Source organism: Pan troglodytes, chromosome 6 (assembly GCF_028858775.2).
Source record: "Pan troglodytes isolate AG18354 chromosome 6, NHGRI_mPanTro3-v2.0_pri, whole genome shotgun sequence".
Taxonomy (NCBI): Eukaryota; Metazoa; Chordata; class Mammalia; order Primates; family Hominidae; genus Pan; species Pan troglodytes.
The window spans coordinates 50,388,479-50,413,715 of NC_072404.2; the positions used below are offsets into that span (position 1 = coordinate 50,388,479).

The 25,237-nt window shown below is 50.7% G+C and overlaps 1 protein-coding gene across 5 annotated transcripts in view; it reads right to left on the reverse strand.

The window, feature by feature from the left end:
- NPC1L1 (NPC1 like intracellular cholesterol transporter 1) overlaps positions 1-18,661 on the reverse strand; it is a 28,790-nt gene extending 10,129 nt beyond the window's left edge. For 3 of the 5 annotated variants that reach the window (XM_009452998.5, XM_003318393.5, XM_054655581.2), the window contains exons 1-10: positions 18,520-18,655; positions 16,131-17,656; positions 14,162-14,262; positions 13,576-13,748; positions 13,160-13,288; positions 11,769-11,951; positions 11,061-11,175; positions 10,753-10,880; positions 9,399-9,536; positions 9,074-9,163 (exon numbers count right to left, since the gene is read on the reverse strand). In XM_009452998.5, the coding sequence (XP_009451273.2) occupies positions 9,074-9,163; positions 9,399-9,536; positions 10,753-10,880; positions 11,061-11,175; positions 11,769-11,951; positions 13,160-13,288; positions 13,576-13,748; positions 14,162-14,262; positions 16,131-17,656; positions 18,520-18,573 (2,637 nt within the window). In that variant the 5' untranslated portion in view covers positions 18,574-18,655. Of the gene's footprint in view, positions 1-9,073; positions 9,164-9,398; positions 9,537-10,752; positions 10,881-11,060; positions 11,176-11,768; positions 11,952-13,159; positions 13,289-13,575; positions 13,749-14,161; positions 14,263-16,130; positions 17,657-18,519 lie in introns of those variants that run through there. The other 2 variants (XM_016957409.4, XM_009453003.5) reach the window with 2 other exon arrangements.
- Between the last annotated feature and the right edge of the window lie 6,576 nt (positions 18,662-25,237).

Sequence of the window (25,237 nt, forward strand, 5' to 3'; positions counted from 1 at the left end):
CATACTCCAAGGTTCACAGAATAGGTATAATCACAGGTGCAAACAGAAGTACACTTATGCAGGTACAAACACAGAGCAACACCTATCACCTCACATGAACACACACTGACACACACAAACATGCACAGACACATAATTGTACCCCTTCCTATCACCCCCAATATGGCACAGCCACAGTCTAACAAGCTGGCCTGTGACAACGGCCCATATTTGTGTGCACATATAAATGTCAGTGTGCACACCCTCAAAGCCATGCACCAGGCATCCTCATGGTCTGCTCCCTTCTATAACATAAAGGCTCAGAGTGACATTAGGGAAAATGGCACAGTAGGAAGTGTCAGGAATCCCTCTCCCCACCTAGACAACAATTTGTCTGGTATAACTATTTTGTTTTTGTTTTGTTTTGTTTTGTTTTGTTTTGAGATGGACGGAGTCTTCTGGGCTGGAGTGCAGTGGCGCGATCTCTGCTCACTGCAACCTCCGCCTCCTGGGTTCAAGCGATTCTTGTGCCTCAGCCTCCTGAGTAGCTGGGATTACAGGCACGTGCCACTGCTCCTAGCTGATTTTTGTATTTTTAAAAGAGATGGGGTTTCATCATGTTGGCCAGGCTGGTCTCAAACTCCTGACCTCAAGTGATCCACCCGTCTCGGCCTCCCAAATGGCTGGGATTACACGCAGGAGCCACCACGCCGGCCCTAGTGTAACTATTTTGGAACTCTGGAGTCTATTGAGAGCTGGAAGCTTCCAGGATAAGGCTTGGACAGTAAATTGTGGTTAATTTCAGGCAATCTCAGCTTTAGTACAGTAGCAGCTACCCATTTGCCACTCCCAGCCTCAAGGCATGCAGCTGTGTATGCTTTCCAGAAGCAGCTTGTACGCAGCTTGCAGGAGCCAGGTAGGCAAGGACACCATCCACCAAATATCAGCTGGGCATGATGGCTTACACTTGTAATTTCAGAACTTTGGGAGGGCAAGCAGGAGGGTCACTTGAGCCCAAGAGTGGGAGACCGATCTGGGCACATAGCGACACCCTGTCTCTACAAAAAAAAATACAAAAGTTAGCTGGGTGTGGTGGCACATGCCTGTAGTCCTAGCTACTCAGGAGGCTGAGATAGGAGAATCATTTGAGCCTGGAAGTTTGCTGCTGCAGTGACCTATGATTGCACCACTGCACTTCAGCCTCAGCAAGAGAGCCAGACCCTGTCTCTAATAAATAAATAATAAATAAATTCAAATATCAAGGATCTGAGTTCTGATCATTGATCATTACTTCTGATATTGGTGGTACAGATACACAGGCAGGCAGCCACTATTGCAACTCCCACCACCATTGTTGCAACCACCTCCACATCTTACTAAAGTGACTTCCAGGAGATTTAAAGAGTAAGCACCTATCCCCGACCCCTTCATTTTTCCCTTTTTCTCCTTTTGGGAGCCATACATATAAGGACAAGGACATTCAAAAGCAACCATAAATACAGGGATATTTAGACAGTCACCACACTGCATAAATGCTCAGAGAAAAATGCAGTCTCAAAAATACCTGAGAAGACATTAACTCTGTGCCTTTGGCTGATCCCCAGCACAGAAACACCAACAGCAATAAATAAAATAAAGCAAGCCCTGGGAAAGAAGGAGAATCTGATCTCCAGAGCTACCACATTATAAGAATCAAATGTCCATTTTTCAACCAAAAACACACCAAGAAAAAGAAAAACACGGCCCATTCAAAGGGAAAATATTAACCAACAGAAACTGTTCCTGGGTAAGACCAGACAGCAGACTTACTAGACAAAGACTTCAAAACAATTGTCTCAGCCAGGCACAGTGGCTGATGCCTGTAATCCCACAACATCAGAAGGCCAAGGCAGGCAGATCACATGAGGCCAGGAGTTCGAGACCAACCTGGCTAATATGGTGAAACCCTGTCTCTACTAAAAATACAAAAATTAGCCGAGCATGGTGGCAGGCACCTGTAATCCCAGCTACTTGGGAGGCTGAGGCTTAACCCCAGGAGGCAGAGGTTGCAGTGACCCGAGATCACACCATTGCACTCCAGCCTGGGTGATAGAGCAAGACTCTGTCTCAAAAAATAAATAAATAAATAATAAAATAAATGAATATAACAATTGCCTTAAAGTTGCTCAAAGAGCTACAAGAAAACAAAGTCAAGGAAATAATTTATGAACAAAATAGAAATATCAATGAGGAGGAAACATAAAAAAGAGCAAAAAAACTCTGGAGCTAAAAAGTACAGTAACTTAAATGAAAAATTCACTAGAGGGATTCAAAAGCAGTCAGAAGAAAGAATTAGCAAACTGAAGATAAGACCATTGAAATTACTGAGTCTGAAGAAGAGAAAGGAAAAAAAATAACGAAAGTGAACAGAGCAGAGCCTAAGGGATCTGTCAGACATCATCATCACCAAATAGACCAAAATATGCATTGTAAGAATTCCAGAAGAAAAGAGAAAGGGGAAGCGAGATTATTTGAAAAAATTATGGCCAGAATTCCCCAAATTTGATGAAAGACATGAATATAAACATTCAAGAAACTCAATAAACTCCAGTAGGATAAACTAAAGAAACCCACACCAACGGATATTATAATTTTTTTTTTTGAGATGGAGTCTTGCTCTGTTGCCAGGCTGGAGTGCAGTGGCACGATCTCGGCTCACTGCAACCTCTGCCTCCTGGGTTCAAGTGATTCTCCTGCCTCAGCCTCCCAAGTATCTTGGACTACAAGTGCGCACAACCATGCCCAGCTAATTTTTGTATTTTTAGTAGAGATGTGGTTTCACCATGTTGGCCAGGATGGTCTTGATCTCTTGACCTTGTGATCCACCCACCTTGGCCTCCCAAAGTGCTGGGATTACAGGCATAAGCCACTGCACCCAGCTGGATATTATAATTTAGCTGTCAAAAACCAAAGACAAGCCAGGCATGGTGGCATATACCTGTAGTCCCAGCTACTCAAGAGGCTGAGGTGGGAGGATTGCTTGAGCCCAGGGTTTCAAGTCCATTCTAGGCAACATAGCAAGACCCTGTCTCTAAAAAATAAAAATAAAAAGTAAAATAAAATAAGTTTTTTAAAAAATAGAAAATATTGAAAAAAAAGAAGTGACTTGTCATGTACAAAAGATCCTCAAAAAGATTATCAGCATATTTGTCATCAGAAACCTTGAAGCCCAGATGGCAGTGGGTTTGTAAATTGAAAGTGCTGAAGAATGCTGGGCATGGTGGCTCATGCCTGTAATCCCAGCACTTCAGGAGGCTGAGGCAGGTGGATCACCTGAGGTCAGGAGTTTGAGACCAGCCTGGCCAACATGGCAAAACCCCATCTCTACTGAAAATACAAAAATTAGCCAGGCATGGTGGCACAAACCTGTAATCCCAGCTACTCAGGAGGATGAAGCAGGAGAATCACTTGAACCTGAGAAGCAGAGGTTGCAGTGAGCTGAGATCGTGCCACTGCACTCCAGCCTGGATGACAGAGTGAGACTCTGTCTCAAAAACAAACAACAACAACAAAAAACAAGTGCTGAAGAAAAAACAATTGTCAATGAAGAATCCTAATTCCAGCAAAACTGTCACTTAAAAATGAGGGAGAAGGCCAGGCATGGTGGCTCATGCCTGTAATCCCAGCACTTTGGGAGGGCGAGGCAGACAGATTATTTGAGGCCAGGAGTTTGAGACCAGCTTGACTAACATGGTGAGACCCCATCTCTGCTAAAAATACAAAAATTAGCCAGGCGTGGAGGCATGCACCTGTAATCCCAGCTACTTTGGAGGCTGAGGTAGTAGAATCTCTTGAACCTGGGAGGTGGAGGTTGCAGTGAGCCGAGATCACACCACTGCACTCCAATCTGGGCGACAGAGTGAGACTCCATCTCAAAAAAAAAAAAAAAAAAAAAAAAAACCTAAAAATTAAAAATAAAAATGAGGGAGATGCCAGATGAGGTGATTCGTCCTATAATCCCAATACTTTGGGAGGCTGAGACACGAGGATCACCTGAGCCCAAAAGTTCGAGACCAGCCTGAGTAACATAGTGAGACCCCCATCTCAAAAAAATTGTTTTGATTAAAAAATAAAAATGGGCCGGGCACAGTGGCTCACGCCTGTAATCCCAGCACTTTGGGAGGCCAAGGCTGGTGGATCACCTGAGGTCAGGAGTTCATGACCAGCCTGGCCAACATGGTAAAACCCCGTCTCTATTAAAAATACAAAAATTAGCCTGGCATGGTGGCATGCACCTGTAATCTCAGCTACTCAGGAGGCTGAGGCAGGAGAATCACTTGAACCCAGGAGGCGGAGGTTGCAGTGAGCTGAGATCACACCATTGTACTCCAGCCTGGGCGACAAGAGTGAAACTCCATCTCAAAATAAATAAAAAATTTTAAAAAATTAAAATGAGGGTGAAATTAAGACATTCTCAGATAAACAAAAGCTGAAGGAGTTCGTTATCACTAGACCTTCCCTGAAAGAAATGCTAAAAGGAATCCTGTAGGTTGAAATAAAAAGACATTAGACAGGCCAGGCATGGTGGCTCATGCCTGTAATCCCAGCACTTTGGGAGGCAAAGGCGGGCAGATCACCTGAGGTTGGGGGTTCAAGACCAGCCTGACCAACATGGAGAAACCCCATCTCTACTAAAAATACAAAATTAGCCTGGCGTGGTGGCACATGCCTGTAATCCCAGTACTCGGGGGGCTGAGGCAGGAGAATCGCTTGAACCCGGGAGGCAGAGGTTGCGGTGAGCTGAGATCACGCCACTGCACTCCAGCCTGGGTGGGCAACAAGAGCAAAACAACTTCTCAAAAAAAAAAAAAAAAAAGAGACATCAGCAGTAACTCAAAGATGTATGAAGAAATAAAAATCCCTTGGCTAGGCATAGTGGCTTACACCTGTAATCCCAGTACTTCAGGTGGCTGAGGTGAGAGGATCTTTTGAGGCCGGGGGTTTGAGGTTATAGTGAGCTATGATCACACCACTGCATTTCAGCCTGGGCAACAGAGCAAGACTCTGCCTCTTTAAATAAATAAATAAATCCCTGGCAAAGGTAAATAAATGGGCAGTTATAAATGTTATGATTTATAACTCCACCTTTTTGTACATGATTTAAGAGACTCATGCAAAAAAAATCATTAGCCTATGATTTTGGATACATAATGCATAAAAATACAAAAGTTTTTGAGACATAGTCTCGCTCTGTCGCCCAAGCTGGAGTACAGTGGTACGACCCCAGCTCACTGCAACCTCTACCTCCTAGATTCAAGCAATTCTCATGTCTCAGCCTCCCAAGTAGCTAGGTTTACAGTTGTGTGCCACCATGCCTGGCTAATTTTTGTATTTTTAGTAGAGATGGGGTTTTGTCACGTTGGCCAGGCTAATCTTGAACTCCTGGCCTCAAGTGATCCAACCACCTCACAAAGTGCTGGGATTGCAGCCATGAGCCACTGCACCCAGCTGAAAAATAAAATTTTTTGAGACAAGGTGTCTCTCTGTTGCTCAGGCTGGAGTGCAGTGGCATGATCATAGCTGACTGCATACTTGAATTCCTGGACTCAAGCAAGCCTCCCACATAGCTGGGACTACAGGCACATGCCATCTTGCCCAGCTAAATTTTAAATTTTTTCTAGAGATGGGATCTCACTGTGTTGGCCAGGCTGGCCTCAAATTCCTGGCCTCAAGCAATCCTCTTGCCTCCACCTCTCAAAGCATTGGGATTACAGGCATAAGCCACCATGGCTAGCTCAAGATATAATTTTGTGACATCAATAACTGAAAGGGAGGTAAGATGGAGTTGTTATAGGGCAGAGTTTTTGTATGCTATGGAAACAAAGTTGGCATAAATTTAGAGTGTTATAACTTCAGCACATTTAAGATAATCCCCATGGTAATCACAAATAAAATTAGCTGTAGACTATGCACAAAAGAAAATGAGAAGGAAAATGTAAAATTTCACTAGTAGCAATCAACTAAGCACTAAATAAGTCAGTAATGCAGGAAATGAGAAACAAAAAATCTACAAGGCATATAGAAAACAAATAGCAAAATGACAGAAGTAAATCCCTCCTTATCAATAATTACTGTAAATGTAAATGGATTAAACTCTCCAATCGAAAGAGAGTAGTAGGACCAGGCATGGTGGCTCACGCCTGTAATCCCAGCACTTTGGGAAGCCGAGGTGGGTGGATTACTCAAAGTCAGGAATTTGAGACCAGCCTGGCCAACATGGTGAAACCCTGTCTCTACAAAAAATACAAAAAAATTAGCCAGGCATGGTGGCATGCACCTATAATCCCAGCTACTCAGGAGGCTGAGGCAGGAGAATTGCTTGAACCCGGGAGGTATAAGTTGCAGTGAGCTGAGATCGCTCCACTGCACTCCAGCCTGGGTGACAGACTGAGGCTCCATCTCAAAAAAAAAGAAAAAAAGAGTGGTAGAATGAATTAAACACACACACACGCACACACACACGATGGAGATTGTGAGAGTCAGCATACTGTGCCCTAGGCAGCGCCCATCTGCTAAAAAACAACAAAACGTGATCTAACTATATGCTGTCTCCAAGAGACTCACCTTAGATCCAAAAACAAATAGATTGAAAGTGGAAGAACAGAAAAAAGATATTCCATGTAAATAGTAACCAAAAGAGAATAGGGGTAGCTATACTAATATCAGACAAAATAGACTTTTTTTTTTTTTTTTGAGACAAATCCTCACTCTGTTACCCAGGCTGGAGTGCAATGGTGTGATCTCAGTTTACCACAACCTCTGCCTCCCAGGTTCAAGTGATTCTCCTGCCTCAGCCTCCTGAGTAGCTGGGATTACAGGCATGTGCCACCATGCCCAGTTAACTTTGTATTTTTAGTAGAGATGGGGTTTCTCCATGTTGGTCAAGCTGGTCTCAAACTCCTGACCTCAGGTGATCTGCCTGCCTCAGCCTCTCAAAGTGCTGGGATTACAGGAGTGAGCCACCACTCCCAGCCAAAAAAATAAATATTGTATGAGTTCACTTACCTGAGGTGCCTTGAGTGGTCAAACTCATAGAACAGAAAGTAAATGGGCCGGGCACAGTGGTTCATGCCTGTAATCCCAGCACTTTGGGAGGCCAAAGCAGGCAGATCACAAGGTCCAGAGTTCGAGACCAGCCTGGCCAACATGGCGAAACCCTGTCTCTACTAAAAGTACAAAAATTAGCTGGGCGTGGTGGCACACAGCTGTCGTCCCAGCTACTCAGGAGGTTGAGGCAGGAGAATCGCTTCAACCTGGGAGGTGGAGGCTGCAGTAAGCCGAGTCTGCACCATTGCACTCCAGCCTGGGTGACAGAGCAAGACTCCATCTCAAAAAAAAAAAAAAAAAGAAAAAGTAGAGGCCAGGTGCGGTGGCTCACACCTGTAATCCCAGCACTTTGGGAGGCCAAGGCTGGTGGATCACCTGAGGTCAGAAGTTCAAGACCAGCCAGGCCAACATGGTGAAACCCTGTCTCTACTAAAAATACAAAAATTAGCTGGGCGTGGTGGCGGCCACCTGTAATCCCAGTTACTTGGGAGGCTGAGGCAGGAGAATCACTTGAACCCGGGAGGCGGAGATTGCGGTGAGCCGAGATCACACCATTGCACTCCAGCCTGGGCAACAAGAGTGAAACTCTGTTTCAAAATAAATAAATACATAAATGGTGGTTGTGTCAGGGGCTGAGGGGAGGGGAGAATGGGGAGTCACTGTTTGTTGGGTAAAGTTTCAATTTTGCAAAAAGGAAAGAGTTTTGGAGATGGATGGTGGTGATAGTTGAATAGTATGAGTGTACTTAATATCACTGAACTGTACACTTAAAAATGGTTACAATGGTAATTTTCTATTATGTGTATTTTACCACAATAAAAAACGGAAAAAAATGATAAAATTTTTAAAAGCAGTAAGAAACAAATGTCCCCAACAGAAAAATAAACAAAAGACATCAACATAAAACCTCAGCAGGGTCTGGCAGCCCATCACGTCCTTCCTTCTTGCTCTTGGGGCACTAGAGACCCTCTTCACCTCAGCCCTGTGACATAGCCCCCAGGGCTTCTGCAGGTGGCAGGTTCATTCTGTGACTCCTCACCTGCTCTCCCGCCATAAAGTCACCCAAAGTACAGTCCTGAGCCATTTGCTCTTGTCCTCCCTCACCTGGCTTCCAGGACCCCAGGCCAGTACTGCCTAACACACCTACCCCAGCCGCACCCCACTCAGCCCTGTTGTGGGCTCAGGCCTGGCTGCTTCCACTGGGGCTCCTGCCAGTACCCAGACCCTTGCCCAAACCTCCATCACCGTTCCCCAGATGGGACCTAGACATTGAGTCCCCTTGATGCCTTCCCTCTCCCTAGAGCTTGCTCATGCAGTCTGACCATGTGTCTCAGACTTTGTTGTCTGTGGCTGCTTCCTCTTGGCCACCAGCCCATGGCCACCGCTGATGCATATCCAGAGGAGCCGGGTCCCCAGCCTTGGCTGATGCATTGTGCCTGTTGGCCCACACACTTACTGGTCCAGGCTGGGCAATCAGCACTCTCCCCCACCATGCCCTTGGCCTCCAGCTCATCCCACCCCCACAGTCGCTGCCACGCCCAGGAAACACACCTGGGCTCACCCTAGCCTCCCACTGGCGAGTCTGTCATCACTTTCCTCTGCAAATCCTATGTGACCTTGGAGGTCCCCTCCAACCACGGGGCTTTCCTTCCCCTGAACCCCTGCCCTCCCCGGGCTTCAGGCCCAGAGAATTCGCAGGGCTGGACACTGGGCAGGCACTCAGCAAAGTGGCAGTCATTCTTTGTGGCCTGCCGTCTCACATGGACAGCCCTCCGATGCCTGGGCCATCTCTCTTACTGTGGCCTGGGGCTGGCACCTGGCTGTTGTGCTGTTCATACACGAATGTGGCTTCACTCCCCAGGACTGCTGGAGGTGCCTCCAAAGCAATGAACAATTCTGCACCTCTGGCCAAGCCCCTGGCCGGAGACCCCCCAACCCATCCCTGCTGGTTGCTACTGCCCCTCCCCAAATCCCAGGGGCCTAAGGGTTGAGAAGGGCCTGGGCTCACCTTGGGCAGGGCCAGCTCCTGGTCCAGTCCCACGCTGATGTGGCACATGGAGTAGAGGCTCACTCCGAACAGGGCGAGAAACAGCAGCAGCTGAGAAGGGACCTGCTGCATGAGACCACCCTGCCCAACAGCCGTCCCCCATCTCCCCCCAAATTTAAGTCAGTCAGGGTGTCATGGGCAACATTTTGGAGTTGAGCAGACTTGCGTGCCAGCCCCAAGTATCAGCATTTGGGCCTAGGCAACCTCCCCACCTCCAACCCTGCTCTCCCTGAGGCGAGGTCCCCACCTAGTGCCCCTGCTCTCGTGTGGTTCGAGGCCCACTCACCACAACACCTCGAGTGATCCAGTGCAGCAGGAAGGGGGCATAGGCCTTTTGGAAGAAGCCAAGCAGGAGCCCCTCTCCCTGGCCAGGCGGGGGCAGCTCCCGGGGCTTGACGCAGCAGCAGACGTCCAACCGGGAGGCCTGGAGTGGGAGGCACCCCCTCAAGGTAGTCCCAGAGCAGACAAGGCCCCAGGGACCACCTTCTTGCCCCCAGGGAGTGTCACCTTCTGTGGGTGGCCCGTGCCAGTGCCCTCATGGAGACATACCAGTGTGCTGTTTTCTTTGCTTTTATTTTAATCTTGATAAAATATCTTTAAATTTTACACCATCATGGGAACCAACAGATCAACTCCTGTCGACCTCTCATTTATACAGCTGACCCTTGAACAACACGAGTTTGAACTGCCTGGGCTCACTTATCCCTGGATTTTCTTCCACCTCTGCCGCCCCTGAAACAGCAAGATCAAGCCCTCCTCTTCCTCCTCTTCCTCAGCCTACTCAACCTGAAGACGACGAGGATGAAGACCCTCATGATGATCCACTTTCACTTCGTGAATAGTAAATAGATTTTCTCTTCCTTATGATTTTCTTACTAACATTTTCTTTTTTCTTGCTTCCTTTATTGTAAGAATACAGTTTATAATACATATAACATTCAAAAGATGTGTTATCGACTATTTATGTTATCATTAAGGCTTCCAGTCAATAGTAGGCTAGTAGGAATTAAGTTTAGAAGGGTCAAATATTACATGCAGACCAGGCATGGTGGCTCACGCCAGCACTTTGGGAGGCCAAGGTGGGCGGATCACCTGAGGTCAGGAGTTCGAGACCAACCTGACCAACATGGTGAAACCCCCATCTCTATTAAAAACACAAAAATTAGCCAGGCGTGCGGGAGGAGGGGGCCTGTAATCCCAGTAATCGGGAGGCTGAGGCAGGAGAATCGCTTGAACCCGGGAGGCAGAGGTTGCGGTGAGCTGATATCGCGCCATTGCACTCCAGCCTGGGTGACAGAGTGAAACTCCGTCTCAAAAAAAAAAAAAAAGTTACATGCAGATTTTCAACTGCTTAGACAGTCGGTGCCCTAATCTCCACATTGTTCAAGGGTCAACTGTATTTTATTTCTCAACTTCATGCACTTTAGGAGGTTTGATTATATTTTAAAAATTGTCAAAACAAATTTATTTTTCTGTAGGAAATTGGAGAATACATGGCCTAAATATTACTCTCCTGGCACAATGCCCCTGTCCCCCACCCCATTCTCTGGGCCATCTCTGTGGTGGTAAAGCCACCCCATCTCCCTGCCATGGTGGGAACCCAGGGGCAGGTCCCTCAGTACTGGCCCAGCTGCCCCTACCTCCTGCCTCTTGCTGTCCAGGGAGAGCAGGGCCACAAAGGCTGACATCTGCAGGAGGAAGTCAAGGATCACTGCAAGGCCAGAGGTCAGGGCGAAGGTCCGCACAGCTGGCATGGGGGTCAGGGCCCCTGTGAGGGAGCAGAGGGCTGTCAGGGCACCCTGGCTTCAAGGGCAGAGTGGTAGCTGACATTGACAGGGTGCAGGGGGAAGGGGGTCTGCACTATACCCACTGCCCTCTGGGAACTCCTAGGCCCCGGCACTAACCCAGCAGGCCTAATGCCGAGTGGGGAGGTCTCACCCAGGCTCACCTAGGAAGAAGCAGATGGCCTCAGAGAGGCTGCACAACAGCATGCTGGGAGCCACCCTGCCTAGGGCTCGCCCAATGTGGACCTCTCGTGGCTCCCCAGGCCTCCGGGGCAGCCTCTGTGTGGGAACAGCAGGGATAAGAGCCAGGGCCCTCCAAGGGCACCGCCCCTCAAAGGCCAGCAGGGAGTTGGCAAGTGCCCAGAGCTGCAGCCAGGCCTGAGGAGCTGCTCTGACCTTCCTGAATCATCAGAGACTCTCATACTCTCCATGGCCAATATTCTTCTTCCAGGGTCTGGCTGGGAGAAATGGTTGGTGCATTTGAGATGTCTATAGCATCCCTGTTCCAAGCACTGTTGGAACCCTAATTGTTCACCAACAGGGAGAGGTGAAATCGACTCTGATTTATCCTTACCATGGAATGCTACGTAGCAGCATAAAGACAGGAGGAGGCTGTAATGTACTAACGTGGAGAGGTTTTACTAGACATTGCAAGGGGTTAACAGAAAGCTAATTCCAGATGGTAGAGGCAGGATGAAGTCATTTATGTCAACACACTCTAGTTTCTACAGATATTGTAAACATGAGTGTCGATGAACAGAAAGAGTCTGCAGGGAGACCCAGCAAATTCACGCCAGAGTCCCATCTGGCCAGGAGGTGAGGTTGGGAGAAGAGTGGGCAGTTGGGGGTGTGGAGAGCTCCTCCCTTCTTACCTGGTGCTCGAGAACAAAGATGAAGATGTTATCAGCCCCCACGGACAGCACCAGGAAAGGAACCACTTGCAGGATGACCAGGGAGGAGCGGATACCCAAGTAGGAGAAGAAGCCCATGGCAGCCATGACTGCTCCCAGGACCACGGCCACCCCGCCGAGGCCCAGCGTGGCCTTGGAGTCCACCTGCAATGCAAACAGGCTCAGCCCCCTAGCCACCTAGCACCTACCCAGTATGCCCACCAGCCTCAGCTAGGCGAGACAACATAGCCGGCAGGCACCCTCAGTGCCTGCAGGTGCCCGATACTGCCCCCAGTGGTGAGGAGCTCACATCTCACATTAAAGCCCCTCTGCAGAGCCATCCTCCCAAGGGGAGGTCCAGGAAACCCAAAGGCATGGGTGAGCCTACTCCATCTTCCTTGAGCATGCATTGCAAGAGATTTTAAGTCTTAGCTTTGCATTTGGGCAAGTGAGGGTATGGCATGTAACAGACAGAAAACTGCTCTTAGGCCAGGTGTGCTGGCTCACACCTGTAATTTCAACATTTTGGGAGGCTGATGAGGAAGAATCACTTGAGCCCAGGAGTTTGAGACCAGCCTAGGCAAAAAGCGAGACCCCATCTCTACAAAAAATAAAAAACAAAAAAAATGGCCGGACGTGGTAGCTCACGCATGTAATCCCAGCACTTTGGGTGGGCGGATCACCTGAGGCCAGGAGTTCAAGACCAGTCTGACCAACATGGAGAAACCCCATCTCTACTAAAAACACAAAATTAGCCGGGCGTGGTGGCACATGCCTGTAATGCCAGCTACTCGGGAGGCTGAGGCAGGAGAATTGCTTGAACCCAGGAGGCGGAGGTTGCAGTGAGCCGAGATCGCGCCGTTACACTCCAGCCTGGGCAACAAGAGCAAAACTCTGTCTCAAAAAAAAAAAAATAGCTGGGCACAATGGCAAGTGCCTATAGTCCCAACTACTTGGGAGGCTGAAGCAGGAGGATCACTTGTGCCCAGGAGTTTTGAGGTTGCAGCGAGCTAAGATCATGCCACTGCACTCCAGCCTGGGCAACAGAGCAAGACCCTGTCTCAAAAGAAAGAAAGAGAGAAAAAGAGAAACAGAGAGAGAAAGAAAAGAAAGAGAAAGAGAGGGTAGGAGGGAAAAGAGAAGAGAAAAGAAAAGCAAAGAAAAGAGAAGAAAAAGAAAGGAAAAGAAAAGAAAATTGCTCTTGACCTTTCAGCACAGAACACTTGCAAGAGGTATTACCCTTTGGGGCAGCCACTTGGGTGTGTCCACTTTGCTGTTCTGAGGTGCTGTGGTTAGGAAAGTTGTAGAAGGCCTGCTGAAGATGCCTGGGGTCCTGGGCTAGCCCACTTAGCTGTGTCCCTCCCTCTTCTCACCATCACTCGGCTCCAGCTGGAATAGCTGCCCAGGGCCAGAGAGATGTACAGGAATATGACAATGTAGCTGGTGGCAAAGATGGGCAGGTCTTCAGCTGTGGTGCGATTGATCTCGTCTTCCAGAGAGCGCTGTGGACACACACCCGACCAGCCCCCACTGACCGTGCCTGCTTCAGCCAAGCCAGCTCTCAATAGCTCGGTCACTGGGCACTAATTGTGTGTTGTGTCATAGGGCCTGATGGCCCCCTATAATCGCAGGTGAGGCTATAAGAACAGCCATCACAATCACCCCATTCTGAGCAGGCAGCCACTGCCCAGGGTCACTTAGGAAGGGCCAGGGCCAGGATGGGGACACAGGAACTGACCCAAGACCACCTGGGTTGCACCCCCAGAGCCAGGGACCCTGCAGCCCCTACCTCAGCCATGAACGTGACCTGGAACACGCCAGCCGCCCGACGCCGGAAGGCTCGCATTTCCTCCAAGAAGGCCTCCTCCCACAGCTTGGCCTGGGCCAGACGGGGGTCCCCGGCAGGGTAATTGTTGAGGGAGAACGTCATGATCAGGGCCTCTGCCTCAGAATAGTCCTTTCCTGGGATAAGAAATACTCAGACCCTTCCTGCTGCACCCGTGCCTCCCTCCCCCTCCAGCTGCACCCCTATATTCCCTCCCCCTATCTAGCTGCACCCCTCCCATCACCCCTTGCTCCTTCTCCCCCACTCCTTCCTCATCTGATACATGGCCTTACCTCCTACACCCCACTTCTCTCAGCCAAAGGCGAGACCTTTGGGCCCAGGCAGAAAAACCACAGTGCCTGAGTAACACTACTAGAAGATAAAGGAGATGGCAGAGAGAGGAAACAGGACAGGGTTGGCCTACAGCTTCCAGAAGCCAGGCTACCCCCAGGCCGCGAGAATCCCCAGCACCACTCCCACCCTCCCGTCTATGGTTCCTGCCCCAATACTGCATCTTCCTTGACTTCCTCTCAGGGCCCACTTAGCTTACCTTTGTACCCCCCAATGGCAAGGAAGGGGAAGACAGGGGCCCCGTAGTCAGCCATGCAGCTCAGGGCCAGGGCTGTGCCATCCTTGAAGGTGAGCGGGGCACTGGAGGGAGATGACCGCAAAGGGAAAGGGCCTTTCCTGGCCCTGCCCAGTCCCTGTGGACCCTCCCTTCCCCTCCCACCCCAGACCCACAGCACTATGGAGGGTGAGCTGGTGGGGTGGGGGACACTGGCTGCAGATAGCCCAGCTATCTGCATTTAGGCCATTTAGCTATTTAGGACCCAGCCGAGTGGGTCCTAAATGGCTCCCATCCAGCAAGATCTCCTGCAGGCCCCCACCCACGGAGTGAGTTGGAGCTGCCCTGAGTGCCTTCTCTGTGGCAGGCAGGGGCTGCTCCGGGACCTGTCCCTCTGAGCCTCTCATGTCTCCACACACTGGCCTGACCTTCCTGGCTCTGACATTATCTGACTCTGGATTGAGCGTCACACCTGAAGTCCCATGAGGGTGGAAGAGCTGGGATTTGAGCCATGGGGTCTGGCATGGGCTGTCTCAAACGTTGCCCTCTCAGCCTCCTTCTCCTGCCTAGGGCCCCCGAAACCCTTTAGGTATTGAGGTTAGATTTGGAACCCTGGAGCCCAGGAGCCAATGTTTTCACAGTTTACTAGACTGGTGCCCTCAGGCAAGTCTGTAGGTCCTTCAGCTTAGCCCTTTCTGCAAAGCCCGTCATTGTGAAGATGCAGTGGGACACCTGAGCAAAGCTCTCTACCCCCCTCTCTCAGATCTCAGCAAGCGAGTGCTGGTTGCTGTGTGACCTTGAGCAGCTTACCACACCCCTCTGAACCTCAGTTTTCCTGTCTGTAAAATGGAGATAATTGGACCACCCAAGAGTTGTTGTGAGCATCCGAAGTCAAAATAAAGATAATACCCTATAATGGACTATAAAGCTACCATCAGACATGAGTCTGAGGTCAGACCATGATGCCTCCCCAGAGCAAACAATGGCTCCTCTCGTTCCTGCTATTTCCAAGAGAGAGCCCTTGGGTTCCTGGCACAGACACTCTGGGAAGCAGCCCAAACTTGGGGCCCAGCTGAGGGATGCAGAGCCAGGTAGCAGGGGACAGAAAGTGTCGGCACTCTCTTCCAATCCAGTGGTTCTCAAAGTGTGGCCTGGGGCCCTTAGGCGTCCTGGAGACCCTTTCCAGGGTCTGTAAGGTCAGAACTGTTTTCATAATAACACTAAGATGCTATTTGCCCCTTTTAACTCTCATTTGCTCTGGAGTATGGAGTACTAAACGTTCATTTTGAGGACCTCTGCTCTACTCCAACCTCAAGGAGCCTCCACTGCCAAGGCCCTGCTGCTGCCCTTGGCTCTTGGCCCCCTTGGCCCAGCAGCCTTGTTGGCATCTTGTTGGCAGCACACCAGAGTGGACAGAACCAAAGACCGAACCCCAATCAATAGAACTGTGTGTGGCTGTGGCCTACCCCAGGACACCCGGCCCAGGTGCCTGAGACCAGCCACGACCTCTGGCCTGAGGGCACCTTTTCCAATGCATACCATGGTACCTCATGGGTTACTGATGGCCCTACGGCCCCTGGCACAGAAACAAGAAGCAAAACATAGCAAATATAAATATGTACTCTGCCAATCGGGCTCCTCTGTCAGACTTAAAGCAAGAGTGTGGCAGGGAGCTCCCACATGTCAAGAAATCTGCAGAAAGACAGAGTGGACTCGGGGTTGAAGGGCCAGCGATGGCCACGCACAAACCTGCAGCCATGAGCAGGAACTCTGACCAAAGGAAATGGCGGCCAGACGAGGGGCAGAGATAATCATCTGGGCGGCCCCAGGCCAGAGCCGTAGGAATAGCTACCTCTGGTCCTTCAGGACCAGCTGTATGCCCGGCCAGGTTCCCAGGAGGCCATGGCAGCCCAGCCCCAGCCCACTCCTCGCTTGGGCCCCACCATGGACTCACTTGGCACAGTACAGAAAATGGTCCTTCCAGTCGACTTGGGAGGTCTGCCCCATCAGTGTCTGGTTGGCTGTGAGCAGCAGGAGTGTGCGGTTGTTCTGGAAATACTGCAGGAGGCTGTTGATGCAGCAGTCGTAGAGACTGGTATTGTCCGGATTGAGGGGGGCGTAGCAGATGTCCTGCAGGGAGATGTTGCGCTGTGCTTCGGGCGACCATACCTGGAGGTGCCGCAGCCTCTCCTGCAGCTCTAGCAGCTCCAGCAGCAAGTCCAGGTCCAGGATTCCGCTGAAGTTCTTGGGCCCCAGCAGCAGAGAGTCATACCTGTAGCTGGACCGGTTAGGAGCCGTCAGGATCACCTGGTTGGTTCGGAAGAAGGGGCCAAAATGCTGGTCATGGAAAGCTTTCTCACTCCGGGCTTGGCTGTTGGGGGCCGACCACAGCTCCACGGGGTCCGTAGTGAGTTCTGTAAAGACCAGGCCCGCTGCCAAGGCCACCACCGGGATGACAGATAGCACCAAGATGGTCAGAGGCCATGAAGCCACCCACGTGCCCCAGCCCTGGAAGAACTGGCCAAGGAGGGTGTGGGTGGAGAAGCTGAGCTTGTCAGAGAGGCTGGTGCCCTTCTTGGGGTCCGCCATCTTGCTTTTGTCCCTGGCGGGGGCCACACGGAATCCCACAAGCAGGATGGTGACCACAGCGAAGACAGAGCAGAGGATGATGATGAGGACCAGACTGCCCGGCATCTGGCCCAGGTAGAAGGTGGAGTCCAGGGCCTGGGGGCGGGCTATGGCAGGACAGGATGCAGCACAGTCCTGGCAGGAGCAGGCCACCACGTCGTCACCTTGGGACTCATTGCAACGTGCAACCCCCTCATTCAGAGGCTGAATCCCACTCCCCACGGCCTGGCCGGGCTCCAAGAGGTGGAAGGTGATGTCCAGTGGGGCCAGACCATTGCCTGTGTCTCCCTGGAAGTTGAGCCAGCGCTGGGCATTGCAAAGGGCAGAGCCATACACGCCACACATGGTGCCCACAGCCAGCGTGGCAGCTGCAGGGACGCGCACACGGCTGCAGGAGTCATAGCTCTGCTCGGCAAAGCTATGCTGGTAGAAGGCCTCATAGGCCACCACAGCTGGGAGTTGTCCAGCCCCTAGCTGGGCCATGCGGGTCACATTGATGAAGAGGCTCTGGTTGGGGCTGCACGTGTTGTGGCAGTGCAGGTTCACAAAATTGTCAGAGCAGGCTGGGCAGCGGGTGAGGAGGGCCTTGGTGATCGACAGACTCGCTTCCAGTGATACCAGCTGCTTGGCGGAGCAGCAGGCTTGGGTGTTGGGGCCGGTGTAGAGGCGGGGGCAGATCTTCTGTAATAGGATCAGGTGATCACCTGTGATCTTGCGGGCCGGCGTGTTGGACAGGCAGGACACGTTGGAGAGTGTCATGAGGCTTCCAGACAGCTCTGGGTTCTTCCCACATTCGTCATAGAAGGCGCAGTAGCCAGGCTGGTGGATGGGTGTGTAAGGCTCACTCTGGGCCTGCAGAGCACAGCAACATCACGCGTGGGCCCTGACACAGCTGGGTGCCATCGAGGCAGCAGGCAGCCAGGGAGGGTGTGAGGGTAAGAAGGACATGGAGCAGGGGCAGGGAAGCGGGGAGTGTGGGGAGTAGGAAGCCTCCTGGAGGCATGTGCCAGCCAGCCAGTGTTGGAGTGACAACACTGGCCTTTCTTCCTGGGGGTGGCCTGATAGACCTGCAGCTTAGGAAAGTCATGCTGGAGAGGCCAGAGATGGGTAAGGAGGCAAAGCTGACTCCAAGGTCCCGGGCTCTGCCCACGGCAAAGTCAGCCTGAGTCCCCACACTGTACACCACATCCAGAGGCCAGGGTCTCTCATGGAGAGTCTGTTCAGGAGGCCCCCCGACTCCCACCACCACTACCACCACCTGCTTGAGGCCAAAAGCTGTCACCCACCTCCCAGACACAAAGTGAGCGAGGAACTTAAGAGGCGCCAGCGCTGGATTTTCTCCCAGCCTCCAGAGTGCTCAGTCCTCCCTAGGTGATGCTCACCAGGTAACCCCATCCCAGCACCTCCTTGCCTCAGACCTCCCTCAACTGCAGGCCTGGACCCCACAGTAGGGCCAGTGACAGGAGGGACTTGGAGCACCCCAGTCCAGCAGCCTCTTTCACCCCTGTGTGCATTCAACCCTGTAACCCGGAAACCCTCCACCTGCACCCCTCCTCTGTGGGGCCTGGCATCCCTCATGTGTCCAGAGACTTGCCCAGCCCGCAGGCCCTGAGGCTCCCTTGCTGTCACCCAGTAACGCTCGCCTGGTACATGGCTGGCCCCAGGGTCCCTAACTGGAGGCCGCAGGGGAGGTGGAGCCAAGCCCTGGGACTCACCAAGCGCAGGAGCAGGGCCCACAGCAGCCAGCCCCTCAGGCCGGCCTCCGCCATCCCAGGTCTGGGAAGGGGTCAGCGGGGAGCCAGGCCAGGCCTCAGGAACAGCCAAAGGCTGAACACACATTAAGGCAGCCTCCTCCCCTTCGATGACAACCCTGGCCTGACTGGGTTAGGGACCAATGAGGCTGAGCCCTGCTGGTTAATGATCCACCACTCCCACTGTTTGGCCCCAGTCCACAGGCCCCCGCTTTAGATGAGCCTCATCACGCAGGTGCTAGGGTCTCCACTCACTTCCCAAAGCGACCGAAGCCAGAGGGCTGAGTCAGCTAGGGGAGAGACCACGCTATTAGCCCCTAACACTGCTGGAGTTGGTGCCAGGGCCTGGAGGCACAGATGGGACCAGGCACTGGCTGGGATCCGGCCTCAGGAGCTCAGCATGGCCGAGGAACCTCCGCACCCTCCCTGGCTCAGCCTCAGACCCCAGCTCTGCCCTACCCCCTCTTGGGACCAGGGCCAGCAATGGGCTCAGAGGCACCCTCTGCACTGTCATCCCTAGCAACTGTTGTTAATTAATATTAACAGCCTGATAACGGAGGGGCAGGCAGGGTGGAGTGACGCAGTGACAAAAGTCCCCTCCTCCAGGAAGCAAAGGGAAAGAACAGCTCACTCTAGGGCCTGACAGTTGACAGAGACCCCAGATAGTGGAAGACTCTCCTTTGCTCACTTTGCTCTTCATCCCCTCTTCCCCCCGACCTTCTCCCTCTTGTCCCTTGCCCAGGCCTGTCCCACCAGTCACCCCTAGCAAGGGACAGAGCGTGGCCGGGAGCCTTGAGCAGCAGCCCTGCTCCACCTGGGCCCAGGGGTGTGGTACACACTTTCTGCTCCCTCCTGATAGGAATCTTCAAGGCCTACCTTGGGTTCTCACTATCACCAGGATGGGCCATGACCTTGGCCCCCATTACCAAAGCTGAGCTGCCGATAAGGGCAGCTTGTTGGGAACATCTCCTGCGTGGCCACCTACTGGAGACAGCTGCAGGAAGGGACCTGTCTCTAGTGTTCTGTGGACCCCTGCCTGATTCACAGGGGAGCCACCCAGCCTCATGCAGGAGAAGACAGAGGCTGAGAGGAAGGGGGCCAAGGCAGGGTCAGGCTGACCCCTAAGTCCTCAAGACAGCCATAGTGGAGAGGAAGACAGTCAGCAGCCAAGGGCCTGCCCCTGTGAGTGACAGCTCCATCCAGCACCTTCCCAGCACTGCTCCCAAGTCCCTGGCCGGCAGAGGCGGACACCCCACCACCCATGAAGCTGCCTCTCTAGGTCCTCTGTTCCCGGTGTTGTCATCTAGTTCCTCCAGAAACAGATCCTGAAACAAGGATCCCAGTGCAAAGAGTTTATTGGGGAGATGACCCCAGATGACAGCAGTCGGTGAATGGGGAATGAGCCAGGGGATGGAAGAAAGCTGACCAGAATGCATCCAAGAGCTTGCTCCTGCCCCCAGGGACCTCCGGGAGCTGGTGGGGACGTGCCCAAGAAGGTCCCCTCCAAGGAATAAGGACACAGACAGCTTTCCACCACATTCATCTGTCACTGGTAGAGGACATTCCTGGAAGATTTAGCCCCAGCACGTGGCGGGCACATTCAGTGTCAAAGGGCCTTAGGCAGGGCCATGGGCACTTGCGGCAAGAAGTCACTATTGGCATGCACAGGGCTGTGAGTGTCAGAACAAACATATGAAAGGCCCACCCTGCCTTTCATATGTTTCTTCCCATGGGGGCTGTCTAGGCTAAGCCCCTGGAGCCCAGCTGTGCCCAGTCTAGCACCACAGAGAGATAGAGTCCAGCTATGTGGTCTCCTGGGGTCATTTGTGAAACACACGCAGCATAACAGCGGCACAATCCGGCTCGGAATGACAGTGAAAATTTCACACCCGATCTCCCAACCCAGCTGCCGGTGCCTCTGGACACACGTGCCGAGCTGTAACCATATGATATGTACATGCATCCTGCTTTTTCTCTTGACTTTTCACATAAATCCTCCCTGTTGCCTTCAATCTCTGATCAGCACGTCTGTGACTAGGTTATGGTCCACAGAACGCGTGGATCTTCTCCTCTTCTGGTGCTGACTGTCGAGCCGGTTCCCAATAGTTCATTTTTGATAAATAAGTTTCTGGTTGACTTCTTTGCACCTAACAATGTTTCCTCCTTCTTTGAATTTATTTCCTTAAAACAAGTTCCCCTAGATGAGATTTGTGAGTCAGAGTACAATGTTTACCATTCTTTTTTTTTTTTTTTTTTTGAGACAGAGTCTCACTCTGTTGCCAGGCTGGAGTGCAGTGGCGCAATCTCGGTTCACTGCAACTTCTGCCTCTTGGGTTCAAATGATTCTCCTGCCTCAGCCTCCCGAGTAGCTGGGACTACAGGCATGTGCCACCATGCCTGGTTCATTTTTGTATTTTTAGTAGAGACAGGGTTTGACCATGTTAGCCAGGATGGTCTCGATCTCCTGATCTCGTGATCCGCCTGCCTCGGCCTCCCAAAGTGCTGGGATTACAGGCATGAGCCACCAGCCCCGGCCCAATGTTTACGACTCTTACGTGGACAGCTCATTTCTTTCCTCAGGCTAATCTAGGATTTATTGGGTAATTATCAGATTCTCAGTTATTGGAATTTGGTGAAGGGTTGATGCCAGTCTTGGGTAATGAAGACTCGGTGATTTCCCGAGGGCCGTGACTCTTACCACTGACATGGGCAACTCGCAAAGGCACCATCTTCCCACAGTCTCACCTTCATCGTGTATTATGTTTGTCATTAGAACTTACTAATTTAATGACTGCCAGATAATACCTCATTTTCCACTTTCTATTGGTATTAGTAAGATTGATATTATAAGTTTGATGTTAGAATCATAAGACAGGCCTGAAATGTGGCTACTCTGAGAAGGTCCCGAGAGGGGCCCAGAGCTGTGCCAGTTCACTGAGGGAGCAGCCGGGGGTGAGGCAGCCATCAGCAGAGCAGCCCTTTGTTGCTGGCTCCGGGGTGACACCTGGCAGAGGCTGCCCCAGGTGAGTCATGTGCAGACAAGCCCTGGAGACATGAGGATCACTCACTGAAATAAGCCAGGCACAGAAAGACAAACTTCATGTGTTTTCACTCATTTATAGGAGCTAAAAATTAAAACAAATGCATGGCAATAGACAGTAGGTAGAACGATGGTTACCAGAGGCTGGGAAGAGTAGTGGGGAGGTAGGGGGAAGCGGAGATGGTTGATGGGTACAAAAATATAATTAGATAGAATGAATAAGAGCTGGTATTTGATAGCATAACAGGGTAATTACAATCAGCAGTACATTTTAAAATAACTAAAAGGGTGTAATTAAAATGTTTGTAACAGAGAAGTGACAAATGCTTGAGGTGACGGTCACTCCATTTACAACCTGATGTGATTATGACACATTGTATATCTGTATCAAAATATCTGATGTACCCCATAAATATATAATCTACTGTGTACTCATAAAAATTAAATTAAAAAAAATCACTCGCTGACTTGCTCTTCTGCATCCCAACAGCATTCAAAGAGTTTGGGGATCTGGGCTGAGAGGAAGGTAGGTGAAATTGCTAAGCCAGTCACCTGACCTGGGCCACAGGTACCTTGGCTGGATATGTGTACAACACTCTAACTGGTACAGATGTAAGTAATCACATCTCCTACTTCTGGCTCTTTGGGGTAACCAGCCTGCTGGTGGCCCCTTTGTCTTTCTTGCCATCAGAACCTGCCCTCCATTTGGTGAAGGATTGTGTCCACTGCTCAGGTGAGAGAGGCTCTCCCTGTTCTCCCAGACCCCTTTGCAGCCAGCAGGGGCCCTGTGATCCCCGTGGGAAGGCTTTTTCTTCCCTCATGAAAGGGGAGGTATGCAGCTGGCATGATATTCTAGCCTTCCCCACTTTTCGCCACACTAGACAGATGGAAGGTCTAGAGCTGTAGCAACCATCTTGTGGTCCTGAAGCATTGAACGCGAGGAAAAAGTCGAGATGCAAAAAATGCCATTGGAAATGACATCAGCAAAATGGTGGCCTAGGAAGCTCCAAGCTCTCATTTCCAAACTGAAACAATGAATAAACAAGCCAAACTGTCAGAACCAACTTTGTTGTCACTCTAGAAAACAAAGGCCTACAGCAACCAGGCAAACACTCAATTTAAAAAAGGCCATCTTCAAAACAGTAGCAAAGTTTTGCAGTGTTTTTACTTAGTCTTGCCCCACCCCTTCCCCAGCATGGCAGCAGTCTTGGTCTTTTTTTTTTTTTTTTTTTTTTTTTGAAGCAGGGTCTCATTCTGTAGCCCAGGCTGGAGTGTATTGGTACAATCATGGCTTACTGCAGCCTCAAACTCCTGGGCTCAAGCAATCCTCCAACCTCAGTCTCCTGAGAAGCTAGAATTACATGTATGTGCCACCACACCCAGCTAGTGTTTTAAATTGTTTGTAGAGATAGGGCCTCACTATGTTGTCTGGGCTGGTCTCAAACTCCTGGCCTCAAGTGATCCTCCTGCCTTGGCCTCCCAAAGTGTTGGGATTACAGGCGTGAGCCACTGCACTCAGCCAACAGTTTTGGAATTGAGACAACAGTAGTACAGTTCTCAGCTCCCTCCTCCAAAGAGAGCAGGCCTTATTTGCAAACTATTACGTGCATCTGTTCTTGTCTGGGGGATCCTGGAAGAACTGATGCAAGATGCTGTATCTCTTACCTAAAATCAGGACATTGCTCAGAAAAGATGGCTGGGGCAAGAGGTTATAGGTAGAGACATGCCATAGACCATTTTAAACCCAGAGGAGAAGCTTAGACAATTTGGATATTCAGCAGCAACTCGTGGGCGCAGTGGCTTACATCTGTAACCCCAACACTTGCGGATGCTGAAGCAGGCAGATTGCTTGAGCCCAGGAGTTTGAGACCAGTCTGGACAATATAGCAAGACCCTGTCTCTACAAAAAATTTAAAAATTAGCTGGGGGTGGTGGCATGCAACTGTAGTCCCAGCTACTTGGGAGGCTGAAGCGGGAGTATTGCTTTAGCCCAGAAGTTTGAGACTGCAGTGAGCCATGATTGTGCCACTGCACTACAGCAAGTGCAGTAGAGCAAGTCTCTGTCTTAAAATATATATATGTACATAAATTTTTAAAGCAGCTTTGAGCCAAGCACAGTGGCTCATGCCTGTAATCCCAATGCTTTTGGAGGCCAAGGTGGGAGGATCACTTGAGGCCAGGAGTTTGAGACCAGCCTGGGCAATAATTGCAAGACCCCCATCTCTACAAAAAATAAAATGTAAAAAAAGTTAGCTGGCATGGTGGCATGTACCTGTAGTCCCAGCTATTTGGGAGGCTGAGGTGGGAGGATCATCTGAGTTTAGGGGTTTGAGGCTGCAGTGAGCCATACCGCACCATTGCACTCCAGGCTGGACGTTGACTCAAAAAAAAAAAAAAAAGAAGAAGAAGAAGAAGCCGCCAGGTGCAGTGGCTCATGCCTGTAATCACAGCAGTTTGGAAGACCAAGGCAAGAGGACTGCTTGAGGCCAGGAGTTTAAGACAAGCCTGGCCAAGGTAGTGAGAGCCTGTCTCTACAACAAAATAGAAAAGCAGGCTGGGCATGGTGGCTCACACCTGTAATCTCAGCAATTTGGGAGGTTGAGGTGGGAAGATCCTGCCCTGATCCCAGGAGTTTGAAACCAGCCTGGGAAACATGATGAGACCCTGTCTCTACAAAAAAATAAATAATTGGAAGGGGCCAAGATGGCCGAATAGGAACAGTTCCCATCTGCAGCTTCCAGTGAGACCAGTGCAGAAGGTGAGTGATTTCTGCATTTCCAACTGAGGTACCCAGTTCATCTCATTGGGACTGGTTAGGCAGTGGGTCCAACCCACAGAGGATGAGCAGAAAAAAATAAATAATTAGATGGAGGTTAGGCACCTGCTGTCCCAGCTACTTGGAAGAGACACAGGAAGATCACTTGAGCCCTCAAGGTTAAGGCTGCTGTGAGCTATGTTCACACAGGACAGGATGGGGAGGGGAGGGGAGGGGAGGGGAGGGGAGGGAAGGGGGAAAGAAAGGGAGGGAGGGGGAAGGGAAGGAGGGAGGGAGGGGGAAGGGAAGGAGGGAGGGAGAGAAGGAAAGAGAGAGAGAAAAAGAAAGAGAAAAAGAAAAAGAAAGAAAGAAGAGGAAAGAAAAAAGCAAAAGAAAAAAGGAAAGGAAGGAAGGGAGGGTGGCAGGGAGGAGACAGAGAGAGAGAAAGAGAAAGAAAGAAAGAAAGAAAAGAAAGAGGAAAGAAAAAAGCAAAAGAAAAAAGGAAAGGAAGGAAAGAAGGAAGGAAGGGAGGGAGGAGAGAGAGAGAAAGAAAGAAAAAGAAAGGAAAGAAAGAAAGAAGAAAGAAAAGGAAAGAAAGAGAGAGAAAAGAAAAGAGAAAAGAAAGGAGGAAGGGAAAGGAAGGGGAGAGGAGAAAGGGGAAGGGAAGGGAAACTTAGCTGGGCATGGTGGTGCATTCCTGTAGTCCCAGCCACTCGAGAAACAGAAACAAGAAGATCACCTGAGCCCAGGAGTTCAAGGCTGCAGTGAGCCATGATCATGTCACTGCACACCAGCCTAGACGACAGAGTGAGATCCAACTCAAACAAAAATAAAACGGCTATGTATACAGGAAATTGAGAATGCCGCATGCATGTACAAGGCAAAAC